The 19,353-nt window shown below is 41.5% G+C and overlaps 1 protein-coding gene across 1 annotated transcript in view; it reads left to right on the top strand.

Moving 5' to 3' along the window:
- Positions 1-19,353, top strand: part of ASPH (aspartate beta-hydroxylase) — a 219,291-nt gene that overhangs the window by 90,127 nt on the left and 109,811 nt on the right. The window contains exon 14 of the mRNA XM_044245543.1: positions 7,994-8,035. Coding sequence (XP_044101478.1) covers positions 7,994-8,035 — 42 coding nt within the window. The remainder of the gene's footprint in view (positions 1-7,993; positions 8,036-19,353) is intronic.

The following is a 19,353-nucleotide window of genomic DNA, read 5'->3' on the forward strand; positions in this document are numbered from 1 at the left end:
CCTCTGGGCGTGCAGCTGAGTAAAACAACCACTGTGATGTTCTTAACCCCCCAGAGGGGTAGGCAGGGCAGCACAAAGAAGGAGGGATAGCTAATCCAACTTTGGGAACAAGGGTATGGAGAGTCAGATAGGTCTCCCCATGTGTTGTCGTGCTGTTAGAAGTGACAGGAGCTGGTGGGGGGTGAGCAGAGGAAGCAAGTGCTTGCGGAACAAGGACTAGGACAGTGAGCCATATAAAGGTATAAGAAGACAAGTGGAAAAACAGGCAGGCGTCAGTTCCTGGAGTGTCTCAAAAATGATGTTTAAAAATTTGAATCTGGGCCTAAAGGTGGCAGGAGGCCACTGAAAAATTCTAAGCAGAGGAGTCACATGATCAAATCCAGATTTGAAAAGAGCAGACCAGTGAGGAGGTAGAGACGAGGAAGAGGGCAGATGTACTGAGCCAAGCTGGAGACCTGAGATGCTTCAGCTGTGGGGCGAGGACTGGCCGGACCACCTCATGGGAACTCAAATGGAAAGCAGTTTTCGGGGAGAGAGGGCTGACTAAAGGGAAGAGTCGAGGACGATTCCTATGTTCCTGACCTGATTGAATGAATGGTCAGTCCTTCATGGACCTGTTGGAGGCAGGAGGAAATGGAGAGTAGCAGAGGAGGTGATTGGCCCAATTTCGGACGTACCGGGTTTACCACTCAGTGAACCACTTCTGAGTAGAGTCATCTTTCAACATTGCAGGAGCAGGGGCACTTGGGTAGCTCAGTGCATTGGATCTCTGCCTTCGGCTTGGGTCATGATCTCAGGGTCCTGGGATCGAGCCCCACGTCGGGCTCTCTGCTCGGCGGGGAACCTGCTTCTTCCTCTTTCTCTCTGCCTCCTTCTCTGCCTACTTGTGAGCTCTGTCTGTCAAATAAATAAAATCTTTTAAAAAAAAAGTAAATATGCAGGAGCATACTTTTGGGTCCTTCAGAATTGTAACTGGGCTTTTAGGTTATTTGCCCTTTAATTGGTGCTCATCCCTATGCCTCAAACAGCTTCCTACTACTATGTTTGATGGCACAGGTTACAGGAATGCTCATTCCTCTCCTAGACTAGCTCACTGATAGATTCTAAGACAACCTGAAGTCAAAGGCATTTGTAAAAACATTTTCTGTTGAGGTGTAATTAACACACAGAGACGTGCTCGCTTGCTGAGCGGCCAGTGAAGGAAATGCACCTGTGATCCGTTCCTATACCACTAGTCAGAAAGCTTCCAGCACCCCAGAAACCTTCCCTCCTCCCGCTCAGTCACATCTCCCCCAACAGTGAGTGTGCTGATCTGTCACCATTGATTGGTTTGCTTGCTTTTGAATTTAATAAAAGAAAGCCAGAAGCAAACATACACAAACGAAGATACACTTTTTTGATGACTTTTTTTGTTGTTGTTGCATAACAGCGTGTCTGGTTTCATCTACTTTGTAGAGTATAGTGCTGGTTTTTATTCATTGCAGTCATTTACTATATGTACCTTAAAAAAATCCATTCTACATTGATAGCTATTGTGAATGTTTCTAGTTTCTGACTGTTAGAAAAAAGCTTCTATGAATAATCCTGTACTTGTCTTTTGTATATAAATGCTCATTTCTGTTGGATATATGAAAGTATACATAAGATTTCTAGTTACCTCACATTAGCACCAAATCTGCTCATATAAAAACTTCTGAATACACATGCACGCACACACATATGTAGATGGGTAGATAGGAAGGGAGGAAGGAAGGCTCATACTCGAGATTTAGAAATTATTTCAAAATTTAGTTGGACCTTTAAGTGCACCATCTTCTTCCCTACTCAGATTGTAACAGATCTAATGCTGTGATGGTAAAATCAACCAGATACTAAAATTTGGAATGAGAAAGTTTTTGCAAAAAATTTGGGCAAGAATGACTTTGACGGTATACTTTTTTTTTTTTTTTTTGCCTGATCATTTATATTGTCAGTAACATTAAAAACTGACATATGATTATATTAGTGTATTTTAACTGCAACTTACAGTATCTAGTTGCTCCTTGGAAATCCTTCCTATATTTGTTTTTCAAATACCATGCTAGATTTTTTTTTTCCTCTGTTACATTTCTTATTAATCTAGTGAAAATACTGTTGGGAGAAAGAGAGTTAATGCTTGTATTTCTCAAAAGATTGAAATTTTTAAATTTAGCTGTAATTCTCAGTTGCTCTAAGAAGCTTAAGTTTTCATCAGCAGCTTTGCAAATAATTCCCAGGGACCTCTCTGGGTAGTTAATCACTGTTGAAGGAGTTGCCCTTAAAAACAACAATAACGCATAAAAAGCATTTACTTCTGTTGGTGTTTTTGTTTTGTTTCGTTTTTTCTTTTCTTCAAGTAGAGTGAGAATGAAGCAGTTACACAGTCTGTGTCTGGTTGGTCCTTTAATTTAGATTTCCCCTTATTTTTGCAGATACTTAAAGCTGCAGAAAGACTGCCCCCACTACCACAGGAGGACCAGCCTAAGCATACGCTCCAAAAGATGGCTGTGATAGATCTTGTGACGTAATTACTGAGCAGACCAAGATCTTTGGGAATGAATACTAAAGATGTTTCCAATCGATTGTAGTCCACTGGCATTTTAGTGTTTTTTTGTTGTTGTTTTTGTTTTTAGAAACAGAAATTACATGTATTGTTAACACTCCTGCATGTTCGTTTTCGATAGCATTAGTGGATCCTTTGGGTTTTCTCTTCTCTTCCTTTTTGTGACACAGCTTCCGATCTTACCTACATTTGTGTGTGTTGTTCAGGTAACAGTTGATTATAGTGATGATGTAGCAATAATTTCTTGGCAGGGTTTCTTATATATATGGCTAGCGATTACCCTCACGTCTGTCAGACTGACCTGTGTCAACTGCGTTAAGTGTGATCTCAAAGCTGTGAGGAGTGCCCCGCGCTTGCACTCTGAGGAACACTACTAATGGTTGCTATTAGCTGTGAAGATTGGACTTGTATATATCTGCACTGATACCCTCATAGGACATTTCTACCTTAGCTTGGAGTATTCAGGGTAAAACTCCAGTTTGGAGGTTCGCAGCTGTTAGCTCATTGATTAGGAAAATTGAATATTTTGGTGAAAGTCTTAAGTTATCATGGTTAATTTATTTTTTAAATTGGGGGGAACAATGAAATTCCTTGCTAGGATATAGGCAAAAGGAATGGCTTGCTCTGTCATGCAGAAACTGTTGGACACCTCGGATCAGGCATATAATAGCGTTGTCCCTTCGGCATTTGTTTAAATTTTAGAAAACCTGTATAAAGTACCGGTGTGCATTTTAAAGGTTGCTCTGCCTCTTGCTGATTAAGTTATGTCCTCCCAACACTGAAGGCGGCACTGTGATCTTACTAGAGAACGAGGCCTCTAGCCGGGTTGATTTAGGACTGTGTGTGAAAAGTGTCCACACAGCCACATTGCCTGCTGCTGTTTGTAACATATGAGCCTTTTCTTTCTACCTTGAAGACTTTCCTCTACTTTTAATGTGGTTTATTTTGGCTCGGACATAGTTGCTGTGATGAAAATACTCATTTGTTAGAAAAGAAGGTAGTGACATCATCATTTTGAAAGGACCATGAGCTATTTAAAAAAAAAAAAAAAAAAAGCCATAAGAAGTAATTTCATTTCCATGTTAGGGTTAGCTCTTGATAATGTTAACATTGTTTTAAAATAAGATGACTTTTCTTTCCCCCCTGCTTTTAGGGTTACAATCAAAGAGATTTTATATTTTTATCATTATAGATCATAGTTACAATGTAGTGAGTTATGCATGCTGACCCAGTGTGTGGTGAAATCCAGAAGATTGAGTTACTAAGAAATGCAATAATTTTCTAAAGCTGTGATATGGGTAATATAGAATTGCTACTCTAATTCTAATAAAGCTCTTACTTCATAATATGAATTATAGAACACTACTTTTTATAAAGCCTTATTTTTTTAGGGAAACTTAGGAGTGACATAGACCTGATAAATGCTTAAAATTTTGCTGGATTTTTGTAGATAATCATCTCTAGAACTCTGGAAACAGAGGATTCATTATGCTGTGGTCAACTTCCTAAATACTTTCTAATTCCATATACCTGAATTAATGAGCCTTGTCTTCAACTATGTGCCACGCTGGGCAATATCATGGATTTTCTAAGAATAATGTAAATGTCTTCTGTTTAATGTTATTTGAGTGCAATAAAATGCAGAATTCTTCTCTATATTGTCATTATTTTGAATTATTATTTTATTATGTAACAAAATCAGTTCATTTTCTACTTAACTAGTATATTGGAATATTACAGTATCTTTTTGATGACTGAAATCACGAAGGTGTACCTTCAATCCTTTTTGAACCTATTTCTGATAGGTGATGTTTATTTTGTTTAATGTTGGCTCTGATGCTACATTGCCAAGGGCTGGATTAAAATGAAATAGCCTCTGCATCCCTCCTTTGGGGGTTTTTGTTTAGCATCAGCGAGGCAAGCCACTCCCCCCGCCCCACAAACACACAGCCTCCTGCTCCCCCATGACCATCGTACCACGTGTTCATGAACTCCATCGTAGCTGAGAAGACCAAACGGTCTGAGCAGGTAGAAGGGCAGGACAGGGTATAGCAAGTTGTCTTTCGATGTTCACTGTTGGGGCAGAAAAGGAGAACTAGACAAGTAGGGAAGAAGCCTCTGGGTTCTGGAAAGTGTTGTTTTCTCCCCCAGCATGCCCAGAAGAAACAAAAATAAAGACTTCAGACTCAGGAGAAACAGATCCACTTTTATCAACTGCATTTTCCCCGCTAAGTGCTTTGTGAGTGTTAGGGGGTTGCATTTTTCCCAGCAGAGAGGGCTTAACGCTGCTTGCAGATAAGGAAACTGAGGGGCAGAGGGACCGAAAGGCCTGCCAGCCATGGTCCTTCGTGGTGAGTACGTGGGCAGCAGGTGGAAGGTGGAAACAGCGGGAGGGAGGCCCGAATGCAGGTCGGGGAGCAGGTTGGAGACCAAGGAGTGTTGGTGGTGGGGGCAGGGCTGACCTCAGGAAGTACTGGCAGGGACACAGAGAAGGGCTGGGAAAGCTGTGAGTGGCTGAGTGGGCCAGCGCTGGGGAAGCAGAGTCCTCGAGGGTCACTGATGCCAGTGAGACGAGATACTGGTGAGAAAAACTAGGCCTTAATGGAAATTAGCTTTGGACATATGTAAGGTCCAAGAAGAACAGGTCAGTAATTGGAGAAGCAGAGTTGCTGAACACCCTAGAGTTCAGGGTATTTGAATTCACAAAGGCAATTTTCTTTAACAGTGTATGATAATTTTTGAATGATTCAGATCCCATTCTTTTTAGTAAGGTTTTCCTTATTCTGAAAGGGGAAAAAAGTCAGTATAGTTAGAGATTGCATCACGTCTTCTCGGATACAAGCGCTTAAACACTAACTATGAGTTACATGTGAACTTGGACGTGGGTAATTTTCAGAATTGGGCTGAGCATACAGCTCCCTTTAACTTAGAGACGTCCCATCATTGGACCATGCAAAGTGTGATTGAATTATTATTACAGAGGATACTTTCTAAATCAGTCTTCCCTGCTCTGTGACCTTTGGCAAGATTCCTGAGCCTCTGGAAGCCTTCCTTTCCTTATCTATACAATTAAAACTACTTCCCAGGGTGGGATGGAGGTGATGGGATCCTCTGCAATGAATGCTTAAAACAATGCCTCGGACACAGTAAGCGTCCAGTAAGTCCTTTTCCTCTGGGGCACAGCGGGTCCACCCGGGGCCTCCCAGGGAAGCATTTGTGCAGAGAATGAAGTAGAGCAGAGCAACATTTTACTTGTTAGCTCTGCGGAATACTAGTGAGGGACGCTGGATCTCTGTGAAAAGACCTTTACCTACTGAAAATCAGAGGGCCCAAGATGCCTCCCCAGCACATTTCTCCATATCCAAACATGAGTCACAGATGTCCCCATGCTGATGTGAGGTGAGGGACAGAAGGGGATGTGAGAGAGAGCTTTTCCCCAGAGCTGGGGAAGTTTGGGTTGGATCTTCTGTCAGACTCATCGCCCTATCCTGAATACTGCTATGGAGGAGGAAGAAAGATGGTGGCCTTGTTCCTGGGAGCTCGCCTGGCCAGGGCCCTCCCACACCCATTCAAACCACTCCTTGTTTCTCCCCCGGGGGTGGGAAGATGTGTGGAGAGCTCTAAACTCCTCTTCAAGCACCCACCTGTTTAATCGGGTTAGCAACTTGGATTTTGTGCTTGTGTTTTCAACTTACACTGGCCCCATGCCAGTGCCAGGTGACGGGTTACTGGAGGACGAGGCGGGTCACAGCCTTCCTGCAGGCACTGCTGGTAGCACTGGAAGGACTCCTAGAGGAACAGGATTGTTTGTTGTTGTTTTCCTCAATCCTGTGTCCTTGACACCTGCGAGAGTGCATCCTATGAAATGACATACTGACTAGCTTTTTGATAAAGGAGGTTATAGTTAATAAGATCAGAAATTCTGGGACATTCAACAGAGATCTGGAATGGCTTTTTTTTTTTTTTTTTTTTTTTTAAATATCCCTTGTCCCTCCTGTCCTGCTGGCAGGAAGGGTGGGCAGTCAGCTCGATAAAAGCCACTCTTTGCAGGAGGCAAAGGCTACAGGACCCTATCTCTCCTGTTTCTCTTTCTGGAACTGACGGGATGGGCGCTGGGGGAGGATGATCTGCTTTGGAAGGTTGTATACGGCTGACCTTGATACGGTGGGCACTGGGCTTTCTCAGCCTCAGCTTCCTCCTTTGCACAAAGGGAGGTAGACCTCTCCAAAGGGTGGCAAGAGGCAGGCATGATGTGCTTCGAGCAAACCCGGCATGCGGTAGCTTTCAGAGGTCATTCCCTTCCTCTCCATTAGTTTCTTGAAAATGCTGGACCTATAAAAATCCTTCCCTTGTCTTGGATGCCTGCCTCAGATTTACTTGTCACTTTCTCAAAATGAAATGTTTGATATGAATGATCAATGGAGGAAACTGGGGAGCAACAAAATCAAGTGTTCTGTGGTCGTACCCCTGATCTGACCCCACAGCCCAATCTACTATGAGGGAGGAACTGAGTCTGAGCCTCCCAAACTCTGCCTTATCCTGACTCCCACACATATGCCTATACACGTGTTCTAGAAATACCCAAAGCTAGGTAAGTACCTATGGGAACTGTAATCAACTGGTCTACCTTGAAATTTAGCTACACCCCCAACTTCTATGAAACATGGGCCAGATCTGAGATAGGACAGAAATGAAGTTATAAATAAAGTGCATGGTCAGGTCACGTACCATAGTTTTCCGTGTAGGGTGGACATTATTTGACTGGTCCAGGTTCTGGGTGGGTTTCACTGCATTCAGTCCCATTCGTGGGAGGGACCCTCTGACTGGTTCACTTAGTAAGAGGCTGACACTGGTGGGCTGTCGGGCCCATCTCGGCTCCTCAGCACCTGGGCTCAGTGCAGGCACCCTTAGTGGTCCACTTGTGTATGTGTGAAGTCCTTAGGGAAGCGAGACTGCTGTCACCCCAGTGAGGGGGACATGTGGCATTTCTTTAAAGCACATGGTGACTATTATAAAGTTGTCTTCTGGTTTTAGGACACAGTATAAATATTGAGCAAGCTTTGATGAGGGCTTCTCTCCAGTCCAGTTTGCCTTTACCCCACAGAGGCATTTAGAATCGGTGGAGGTGACCCACAGCCACTTTTTCGCTGTAGATGAGGAATACTTAACCTGATGCCTCATATCTAGTGACTGCCCAGTGACTTTTATAAGTTAAATTGAATGAGTCTAATCTTAATATTTTGTAATGAATTTCATGTGTAAAGGATTCAGGGTTTAGAAAAATGGAATTCTATGCCCAGAAATATTTTTCTTGAATTATATTTATTTGAATTCATTTAAATATGGTCCTATATTTTGAGATAATAATGGTGACTTTTACAATACTTATTTTATTTTGTCTTTACTTTTCAGAAACAAATAGAAAAACAGACGATCCAGAAATAAAAGAAAAAGGTGAGATCATCAAATAAACTGCCTTTCAAATATATATAGGAAGAAAATCATTATACTAATCATGAATAACATTGTGATTTTATTTTATATCATCAGTTAAATTGCCTCTGGACTTATTATTTTAATGGTTTTATCAACAAATATTTATTAATATTTACATAAGCATTAAGAGCCAAAGAGATTCCCTGGCTTCTGATCCAGGTTTTGCCATTCACTATATATGGTCTGAGAATTCCTTGCCCTCTCTGTGCCTCAGTTTCTTCTCTGATATGGGAATAAAATAGTACCAAGTTCAGAAACCAGAAGACTCCTGTTGCTACAAAGGGAATTAAATGAAAATATGTGTAAAGTACTTAAAGCAATGTATAGCCCAGGGAAAGTACTTAGCAAATGTTAAATATTGTTTATGTTAACATCTGTGCCAGGAATAGAGGGCCAGAGATTACTAGAACATGTTCTTTTTTCACAAGAAACTCTGAATTGTTGGAAGGACATGCAAACAAGGTTATATCCGTATAGAATCGTTTCTGCTTTCCCACAGTTGATTACAATACCCAATTCTACTAAATAACCCAGTAGAATTTTAAGTCAGCTCTTACAAAGTTTCCTTAGCTTACTCAGAGTGAGGAAATAAGTTAAAAAATTATATAGATGATATGGGATAATGCTTTTCCCCCCCATATTCCACTTCTCTTTGTTCTTTCCAATCCTTGACATTTTTAAGTATTTAATTCACGTTAGACAATAAGAATCTCTAAATAGTAAGCAAGGCTACTAATTTTATCCCTCACAATTTTTTTTACATCATTTAATTGATTAATTAATTTTCTCATAATAATGTGCTCTTTAATCCCCCACCTCCCTCCCCTCTGCTAACATCGGTTTATTCTCTATAGTTAACAGTCTGTTTCTTGGTTTGTGTGTCTATTTTTTCTGCCTTATTCATTGGTTTTGTTTCTTTAATTCCACACATGAGTGAGATCATATGGTATTTGTTTTCTCTGACTGACTTATTTCACTTAACATCCATTATACTACCTACCTCTATCCATTTTGTTGCAAATGGTAAGGTTTCATTCTTTTTTATGGCTGAATAATATTCCATCGTGTATATACATATCTTCTTTATCCATCCGTCTATTGATGGACACCTGGGCTGCTTCCATGTTTTAGCTATTATAAATAATGCTGCTGTAAACATAGGGGTGCATGTATCCCTTTGAATTAGTGTTTTTGTATTTTGGGGGTAAATACCCAGTAGTGTGATTACGGGATCATAGAATAGTTCTATTTGCTTGTAATATCATTTGAATGATAAAATCTGTAATGATTAAACCTTACAATTTCAGAAGTGCCTTTAATTTTGAGTGAAGAAAGCAGTGTCTACATTTGAGAAGATATAATAGTATGTAACATTATAATATACATAATGTACATGGTCTCCGTGTATAATTACTCGCTAAGCATACAGAATTGCTGACCTCTGGCTGTCATTTTGTAGCCCTTACGCTGGGAACTAGACATCTAGCCATGCATTTTTTTCCCCTGACTAGTTGTATTTAATTTTTTTATGAAAGCAACCCTGAGATACGGTTTTAAAGTAAGACTTCTAATGAAAACCAGCAGTCCTCTACATCCCTACTCCCTGAGAGTCCCATCCCTGACTTTCCTTTAGCTGTTTCTTCTAGCACTTACTGCACATTTCTAAATAGCTACTTGTGCAAGTTTCTCGTCAATGTTAGAAGCTGTTGGTTGACTTTTCTACATAGATGACTGGCATTTAGCTCAGTCGTGACCCAAGTTCTCTATGCTGCCCCACCTTCATGATCTTCTGTGACATCATGATGTACTCTGATCTTGATAAGTAAGTAGCCACCTTCTCCCTAGTTTTGTTTCCTACGATTTCAATGACCTGCGGTCAGATGTGATCAGGAAGCAGATGATCCTGTTTCTGACATAGTCAGAAGGTCAGTAGGAGCCTAATGCTTCACCACAATGTCTGTATCCTTCCCCTCACTTCATCGCATTGCAGAGGCATTCTCTTATCTCATATCTTCATGAGAAGGGTGAGTATAGGGCAATAAGATATTTTGAGAGAGAGAGAGAGAGGCCGTATTCATATAACTTTTATGACACTATTATTGTGCATGTTCTATTTTATTATTAATTATAATAATGAGTAATCTTTTACTGTGCCTAATTTATAAATTTAAGTTTATCATAGGTATGTGGGTATAAAAAGGAAACATAGTATACATAGGGTTTGGTGCTGTCTGTGGTTTCTGGCATCCGCTGGGAGTTTTGGAATGTGTCCCCTGCAAATAAGGAGGGACAACTTTATGAAGGGGAAAACAAAGCAAGGAGGAGGATATCATCAGCTTTTGCTAGAACTGATCCCTTTCACGATTCCAGAATGCTTCTTTCCCTTGGCTCGCTGGTTACCACATCTTCTTGGTCTTTCCCTTACTCTTTGCTGTGTGTGCTGTTCCTCATCTCCCTGACTGTCTAGCACTCAGGTGTCCCAGGACACAGTCCTCAGAGCATTTCTCTTATCTGCACACTCTCCCTCAGTGATTACTTAATCTCCTTGCTTTAAATAACTGTCTGCCGATGATGACCGCACTTGCCTGCAGCCTGGGTCTCTTCCCTGGTCTCTAGACTGGGATGTCCAGCTGTTGCCCGCTGTCTGCCAGAGAACCTCGTTTGGACATCTGATCATCACTTCAAACTTGTGTGGACTGAACTCCTGACCTCCCCTTTTGAAACCCGCTCCTCCTGCGAAACATCTCTTTCATGCCTCCCTAAATTTACCTTAGCAAGTCCTGTCAGTCCTCTCCCCACAATATATCCAGAATTCCTCTGTCCCCTGCCTCTGATAGCCACCACCACCTAGCTCCCAGCTACTGCCGTCTCTTGCCAGCATAATTCCAGTTGCCACCTAACTGATCTTCCCGTGTCCTTGCCTCTATAATCTTTCTCAATACACAAGCTGCAGTTACCCCTTTAAAACCTAAGCTGTGTTGTGTTGCCCACGGTCTCCAGTATTTTCATAGCTTCCTCAAAATGAAAGTCCTTTGCAGTACAAGCCCTCGTAAAATCCATTCTCCCTTCTCCATCTTCTCTTGGTTTCCTCCCCAACATCACATCCTATAATACTCTCTCTCCTTTGCTCACTCTACTCCAGCTATACGGACTTACCAAGCACTCATGGGACCCAGGGCCTTTGCACTGACCGTTCCCTCCAGCTGACTCTTCTCTCACAGAAACCACATGGCTTGCCATAGTCTTTGCTCGACTCTGGCCTCCTTAGCGAACCCTAACCTTATTTCAAGTTAAAGCCCCCTTACTTTCCATACCCTGTTCCCTTACTTTATTTTCTCTATAACACCATTTGATGATATTTAGTTTAATTCTTTGGGATTTATTGTTTGAACCTCCTACTGGAATCCAATTTCCATGAAGACACATTTTTGTCCTGCTCACTGCTGCGTTTCCTGTGTCTGGCACATAGTAGACACTTAGTAATTATTTGTTCCCTGAATTTCTATTATGTTTTAATTTTGAAGGATTTGAACAGACATTATAGACATTCTTAAAGTAAGAACCAGAGCCAGATAGAACTCTTAGGATGGAAATCTATGGGAAACCCAAGGCTTGAGTCAGTGACATTGGGGTAAGAAGACAGCTGTTGTCATCCCTAAAGAAACCGGAGTGATTACGTGGTCCTCTCCGTGACCTCACATGTCAGACGTCAGTGGTTGCCTGGATCGTCATACCCATGCTTTCTGGAGCACAGAACTGACAAGTGTTCAAAGCGTTAAATACACTTTCATGTTCAGTTTCTTTATCCAGACATAAGGATCATGATTCTTTTTTATTTTTATTTATTTATTTATTTGACAGACAGATCACAAGTCGGCAGAGAGGCAGGCAGAGAGAGGGGGGAAGCAGAGAACCCGATATGGGGCTTGATCCCAGGACCCCGAAATCATGACCTGAGCTGAAGGCAGAGGCTTAACCCACCGAACCACCCAGGTGCCCCAAGGATCATGATTCTTAATGCCTCACAGGATATACTTCAAAACAGGAAGATAGAATGAAACTACTTATAAATCATAAATGCAGTCTGCTACTACTATTACTGTCTAAATATCTGCACTCCAGATTGCTTTGATTAGCAATGAATTTGAGTGATTTAGGGGTGAATGATAGTTGTGCCAGTTTTAAGATTTAGTTAAAACAATGCTTTTTAAAAGATCCATATGTATAGTCATAATCAGTTCTAAAAGCAAAGGTATTTTTAAGCCCCCAAAGTACAACACATATAATTAAAGAATGAAGGGTGGGTTTTGTTTTTTTTTTTTTAGGTTGTATAAATTTAGCTGTACAAAACACTCACTAAAATGATCCACATCATTCAATTAGCCTTGGACGAATGTCCATGTCTTGTCGTGGCTCCAAGGCAGAGACCACAGAGGTAGGACCGAGGCTGCTCTTGGAACCACGTTAGCCCACGTCTCACTTGGTGATCCCAGAGACTAACCCTGAGTTAAAGGAGAAAGGAGATAAAACAAATCCTCTTTGTCCTTTATTCTGTTTTCCTGTCCTGTATTGGTTAGGGAAATAAACACTCTTAAGGAAAATCCTGGTTTCTTAACAACACCCCCCTTTTTTTTTTTTTTAAGATTTTATTTATTTATTTGACAGAGATCACAAGTAGGCAGAGAGGCAGGCAGAGAGAGGAGGAAGCAGGCTCCCTGCTGAGCAGAGAGCCCGATGTGGGGCTCGATCCCAGGACTCTGGGATCATGACCCGAGCCGAGGGCAGAGGCTTTAACCCACTGAGCCACCCAGGTGCCCCACAACACCCTATTTTTACCCTCCTCCTATGTCTTCAGTGGTTGAGTTGGATTTAGACCTTCCTTACAAATCACACATTCCCATTATAATTAAGTACAGTTATATGTAATTTTTAAAAACCTCAGATTTTAGTTCCTTAAACAAGATAGGAGTTTATTTCTTATCCACATAAATAACCTAGGACCAATTTAATGGCTCATTATGGCCATAGCTCCTTCTCTTGCCATTCTGCTGCCCTTAGTCTATAACCTCATGTTTCAAAAGAGCCATTGAAGTGCCAGCCATTACCACCATATCCAGATACCATGAAGGAAGTGGAGAGAAGTAGTAAAACTTCTTAGGAAAACTACATTTAACTGATAGAACATTGGTAAAGCTAAAATTCAGGGTTCTGGCTCTACAGAGGAAAAGAACATCAAATATTGAGAGGAAGAAGCGATTAGCAGTCTTGAGCATGCAGTATTTTACTCCTGTTAACAGGGTGTACTCTACCACCATATTTTAGGGAAATGGCTACTGCTCTATGCTAAAAGTTTCAGTAAATCATCAGAATGTTAAAAAAAATACCAGTTTTTCATCATTCACAAAAACATACATGAATTTATTTATCCACTTAAATATTTGCATGCCTACCTACTACATGCGAGATACTGTTGTTGTAGGCAAGTGGATGCAGGTGAAAATAAGACAAAATTCCATCTTTTATGGAGCTCACATCCCAGTCAGGAATCCAACAGCACGCACACAATCTGAAATAGTGATAGTGCTCTAAAGGATACGGAGCAGGAGAGTATGCTGGCAGGAGGTGGGGAGGAAAGGGGAGAATATCTCTGAGGAAGTTAGGGATACTATCAAGGCAACTGTGTGAATGCTGAGCTAGGAGCACACGGAGAGGAGAAAGCGCCTATGCAAAGGTCCTGAGGCAGGACAGCCAAGCCTGAGAACCTGGAGCTCCCCAACCAAGCTGAGGGTGTATATATCATGCAGTCAGAGAGAAATTCGGGGGCCAGGCTGTGGCATAGAGTTTGACATTTTCCTTTATGTAGTTGGGATGTCCTATCCAGGCCATGCGAGTGTTGCAAGTCAGTCTTTCTCATTCTCCCACTTACTTGTTTGCTCCTGGGAAATCTACTTCAGTGCTTCTGACAAAGAGACGGGGGAGGGTGGACTCTGGACATTGGCGCTCGCAGATAGTAAACACATGCAAGCCCTACCCCCACTGCTGCTCACAGCTGTGCTGCTCCCTCTTCGGAGGCTCCATTTTGTCCTCAGGGAGCTGTGCCTCCTTCCTCACTGCCCACCATACTCTGTACTGCTTTGTCCTCCAGGCTTCTGATCCAAAGGGGACTTGTCCAGTGTGGTAGGTGCTGGGCTTTCTGGGCTGTTTCTTCAGAGAATTTGTGGAGAAAATCCTTGGGTCAGCTTTGCCTGCTTGGGTCATCACACTCCCATGGTAGGAAACTGGCAGTTTCTAGCAGTACCGATCAACAGATGTTTGTCTCTGAAGTATTTTATTGGGTGTAAAATGCAGGAATAGTCTTAGAATTACCCCAGAATCATTGAAAATCCATTGACATTCATTGTCCACTTTGGGAATTCCATCCTCTTTTTTACTCAGATTTGTAGGGTGCTGTTAACTGTGGGGAAGAAGGAAGAGGAAATACTCCATTTTTGGAACATGTAGTGAAAAAATGGAATGTGTTTTAATAGTCAGACTTCAGTTTCATAATGATAGAAGTGGAGTTGTTTTTTGTTTGTTTGGTGTTTTGTTTTGTTTTCTTTTAAATGGCCCTTCCGAGTTTGTCTCAGGATGAAAATATCAGGTTGCCAGATTCTGTGCTTGTGTGATCTCCCCTCAAGCATATTGTTGAGGAACTGTGGTGAGAGCAGAAGATTTTGCTTTTATTTAGAATTGATAATTCTATTTTTTTTTTAAAGATTTTATTTATTTATTTGACAGAGAGAGAGAGATCACAAGTAGGCAGAGAGGCAGGCAGAGAGAGAGGAGGAAGCAGGCTCCCTGCTGAGCAGAGAGCCCGATGCGGGACTCGATCCCAGGACCCTGAGATCATGACCTGAGCCGAAGGCAGCGGCTCAACCCACTATGTTCTTTCCTTTTAGAGAGTCATAGGTTTGAAATAGGGTTTATTCCAAAACAGGCCCATTTTGCCAGATTCTGAAATTGAATCAGATTCTATTTGTTTTAGATAAGGTTGCTATATCCGTTTCTCCCCACTGGATGTCATCTTTTTCCCACATATTCCATCCCCACAACCACAAAATGCATGAACTACAAAGCAATGGCAGCAAAAACATCTTAATGGATGTCAACTCAAACAGTCACTTTTATTCATCCATTTATTCAGTATATTCTGGGCACCTACTATGTGCCAGGCTCTGTTGTAGGCACCGGGGCTAACACAGTCAATAAGAACCAAGATGCCCTTCAGCGGATGAATGGATAAGGAAGATGTGGTCCATATACACTATGGAGTATTATGCCTCCATCAGAAAGGACGAATATCCAACTTTTGTAGCAACATGGACGGGACTGGAAGAGATTATGCTGAGTGAAATCAGTCAAGCAGAGAGAGTCAATTATCATATGGTTTCACTCATTTGTGGAGCATAACCAATAGCATGGAGGACAAGGGGCATTAGAGAGGAGTAGGGAATTTGGGTAAACTGGAAGGGGAGGTGAACCATGAGAGACTATGGACTCTGAAAAACAGTCTGAGGGGTTTGAAGTGGCGGGGGGGTGGGAGGTTGGGGTACCAGGTGGTGGGTATTATAGAGGGCACAACTTGCATGGAGCACTGGGTGTGGTGAAAAAATAATGAATACTGTTTTTCTGAAAATAAATAAATTGGGAAAAGAAAAAAAAAAAACAAAGTCCCGTTCTCCTGGTGCTTGTTATTTACTGTGTGTGTGTTTGGCGGGTGGGCGGGGGAGAGGTTAGATATGTAATTGTTAAAAATTAAAATATAACAGTGGTAAGTATGAAAAGGAATGTAAAACAGGAAAAGACTACAACAAATGACAGTGGGCAGGATTGTTGCTCTGTGGAGAGGCCTCTGAGATAGTGATGTTTCATGATGCAAGGGAACGAGTTGTGCACACACCCAGGAGGACCGAGTCTACGGATGGAATAGTACATGCATGGTCCCCGAAGGAGTGAGCTTAGCATGTGTGAGCATCAGTGAGGAGGTGGGTGTGGCAGGTGGAGAATGGGGGAGGGGGAAGGATAGGAGTGGGTGGTTCAGAGGGCTCACAGGGTCCGAATCACATAGGGCTTTGAGGGCCGCCACTCTTATGGATTTTGTGTATTAACTTGAGCAAGATGGCCGCTGAGAGAGTAAGAACAGAAGGTTGGTATGATGAGCCTCATGTTTCAACAGGCTCATTCTGGCTCTGGGGATGCAAGACTGGAAGCAAGGAGACCATGTAGGAGACCCCAGGAGGGAGTAATAGGGCTGGTATTAGGATGTGGCATAATGGAGGTGAGTGGTGGTTAGATTCTCCATGTATTTGCCTGTGAAGTCACTAGAATTTGCTAATGGATAGGATATGAGGTATGAGAGAAAGAAAGACAGGAATAAAAAATGACTTGGAGCTTCTTAAAAAGTGGTGCTTGAGCAATTCATTGAATGTGAAAGTATGCAACATGCGGCTGGTTTAACATAGATCAAGAGTCAGTTATTTAAGCAGCTGCCTTCGGCTCAGGTCATGATCTCAGGGTCCTGGGATCGAGTCCCACATCGGCCTCTTGCTCGGCAGGGAGCCTGCTTCTCCCTCTGCCTCTGCCTGCCACTCTGTCTGCCTGTGCTCACTCTTCGCTCCTCTCTCTCTCACAAATAAATAAATAAAATCTTTAAAAAAAAAAAAAAGAGTCATTATTAGTTGAGGATTTTTGAGTCTTTAAAGGAACCTGAGAAGCAACAGTATACCCCTGCCAGCAAAAAGGAAATGTATTTTTGCTCTGTGTGCATGTGTGTGTGTTATAATTGCATTTGAATCAAGGACTTCTCCTGAAATTATTCTTTGATTTAGACCAATACTGAATATCCTGTTGTATTATTCATTACAATTAAGGATACGCTTAAACACTATATTTTTGTGACTGTCTTTTAGGCATTTAAAGATGTCCTGGTTGCTATTTGTATTCTTTTAAAAAGTGATAATCAGTGCCCTGAAAGAACACCAGATGGCAGTAGAAAGCAAGTTACATTTACACTAACAGAAATCCCACTTGTAAAGCAGCTTTAAGGAAAGACCTAGAAGATTATAATGCGGCCAGTAAATTAGCTTGATGCAACTAGTACCTTGTATGGATACCTCGGGGTTTTCTGTGATCATAAGGAAAACAGAAATAGAACCAACACGAGCAGCAGTCAAGCCATAATAAGTTGTCTTGATATTAAAAAATATATATGTCAGTGAAGTTCTTCCTGGGATTCTTACAGCTGAATGGAACATATCTGAGCAAAGTTGTTCACCATCATCCTGAGGATAAAAACTAAATTTATTAGTACAGTACCTGAAGCTTATGGCTTTCCTCTGTTCACAATGCTCTTTCTGGCCTCCCCTCTTCACATCCTCCTGGCAAAGTCCTCCTCCTTAGAAATAAGCTTAGAGGTTACCACTGCTAGGCAGCCTCCCCTGATTACACCCCTATCTCTTACTCCAGACCAGAAGATGTACTTTACCTCTGTACTCCCAAGACACCCCATGCTTGTAGATTTTTAACATGTATTTTGAGTTTTTCCCTTAACTTTTAGGCAGAAGGCATGTAAAAGGTAGGAACCCTGATACCTTTACCCTCCCCCATTTTGTTATTAGTCAAGGTTCTTCAGAGATACAGAATCAATATAATAGGGTGTGTGTGTGTGTGTGTGTGTGTGTATGTGTGTGTAGACAGAAACAGAGAGACACAGATTTATTGTAAGAAATGGACTCACATGATTATAGAGTCTAGCCAATCCAAAATCTGCAGGGTAGGCAGGCAAGCTGGACACCCAAGGAAGAGTTGATGTTGTAGCTTAAGGCCAAAGGCAGTCTGGAAACAGTTTCCTCTTCCTTGGAGGTGGTTGGTTGGGGGTGGAGGGTGTCTTTTTCTTTAGGCCTTCAACTGATTGGATGAGGACCGTTTACAGTATGGGGGATAATCTGCTTTACTCCAAGACTACAGATTTAATTGTTAATCTCATCTAAAAAATATCTTCACAGCAACATGTAGACATGTTTGACCAAATATCTGGGTTATCATGGCTTTGCTAAGTTGACACATCAAATTAAACCATCACATCCCTCCAATAGCACCTAACCATAATATAAGAATATAAGAGAAGTTGAATAAGTAGTTATGGTATGAAAAATGTGATTTCATGTGCGATTTTCATCTGATGGTGATATTATCCTTTCATTTCCTTACCTCCTCATCTGATGGTGATATTATAAAATGCAAATGGCCCAGATGATGGGCTGGAAGAGCTTATAGACAGAAATATCACTGTGTGAATGAACCTTACCTGTCTAGAATGTACTGTATTTCGTGTTATCTTCACAGAGGTGCTTATCTAATTCTTATCAAAAAATCTTGTGAGTTCAGTATTTTTCAGCCATATTTAGCCATGTTTCCTCAAACTTTTTTTCTTTTCCTTTCCACTACTTATCATAGAATTCCATGTTGGAGTGCATGATAATGTCCTACATGTCTCTGAAACTTTGTTCTTCTTTTTTTTTTTTTTTTTAGATCATTTTACCCGCTTAGGTTACATACTTTCTATTGCTCTATCTTCAAGTTCAGTGAATTTTTCTTCTGCTGTTTCAAATCTGCTGTTGAGCCCATGGAGTAAAAATTTCATTCTAACTACTCTGCTTTTCAAGTCTAGATTTCCAGCTGCTTCTTTTATATAGTTTCCATTTCACTGTTCAGATTCCATATCTGGTCACTCATTAATACCGTGTTTTTTAAAAAATGTTTAAACTTACTTACAGTCACCCATTTGAAACGTTTTTCTAATAAACGCAGCCTCTGGGCACTGGGAGACAGTTGCTACTGACTACTTTTTTCCCTTTGAGTGTGGATCAGGAGAGTCCTGTTTCTTTGCATGTCTAGGAATTTTAGGGTGAAAGCTGGATTGTGTATAGAATACACAGAGTGGCAACTCTGGAATTTTCTTTTTCCCTTGAGGATTATTGGGAGCCTGTACACCATTAACTTGCTTAGATTCAAAGTGAAAAATCCATCTCCCTGCAGTGTGAAGCAACCTCTTTGTCTGCTCAGGTTTGTTGACTTCCAGCTACTGTTTTTTTAAGTTCAGCTCTCTGGAGAGCGGGGCAGGAGGTGCCCTGAGTCTGTGTGGTTTAGTGGTCTGCTACAGATTTGGGCAGAATTCATACCTTGATTTGGGGGCTTCTTTCTGAGATTCCAGCCTGAAGTGCTGCTGTCTTATACTT

The sequence above is a fragment of the Neovison vison genome, chromosome 4 (assembly GCF_020171115.1).
Source record: "Neovison vison isolate M4711 chromosome 4, ASM_NN_V1, whole genome shotgun sequence".
Classification (NCBI taxonomy): domain Eukaryota; kingdom Metazoa; phylum Chordata; class Mammalia; order Carnivora; family Mustelidae; genus Neogale; species Neogale vison.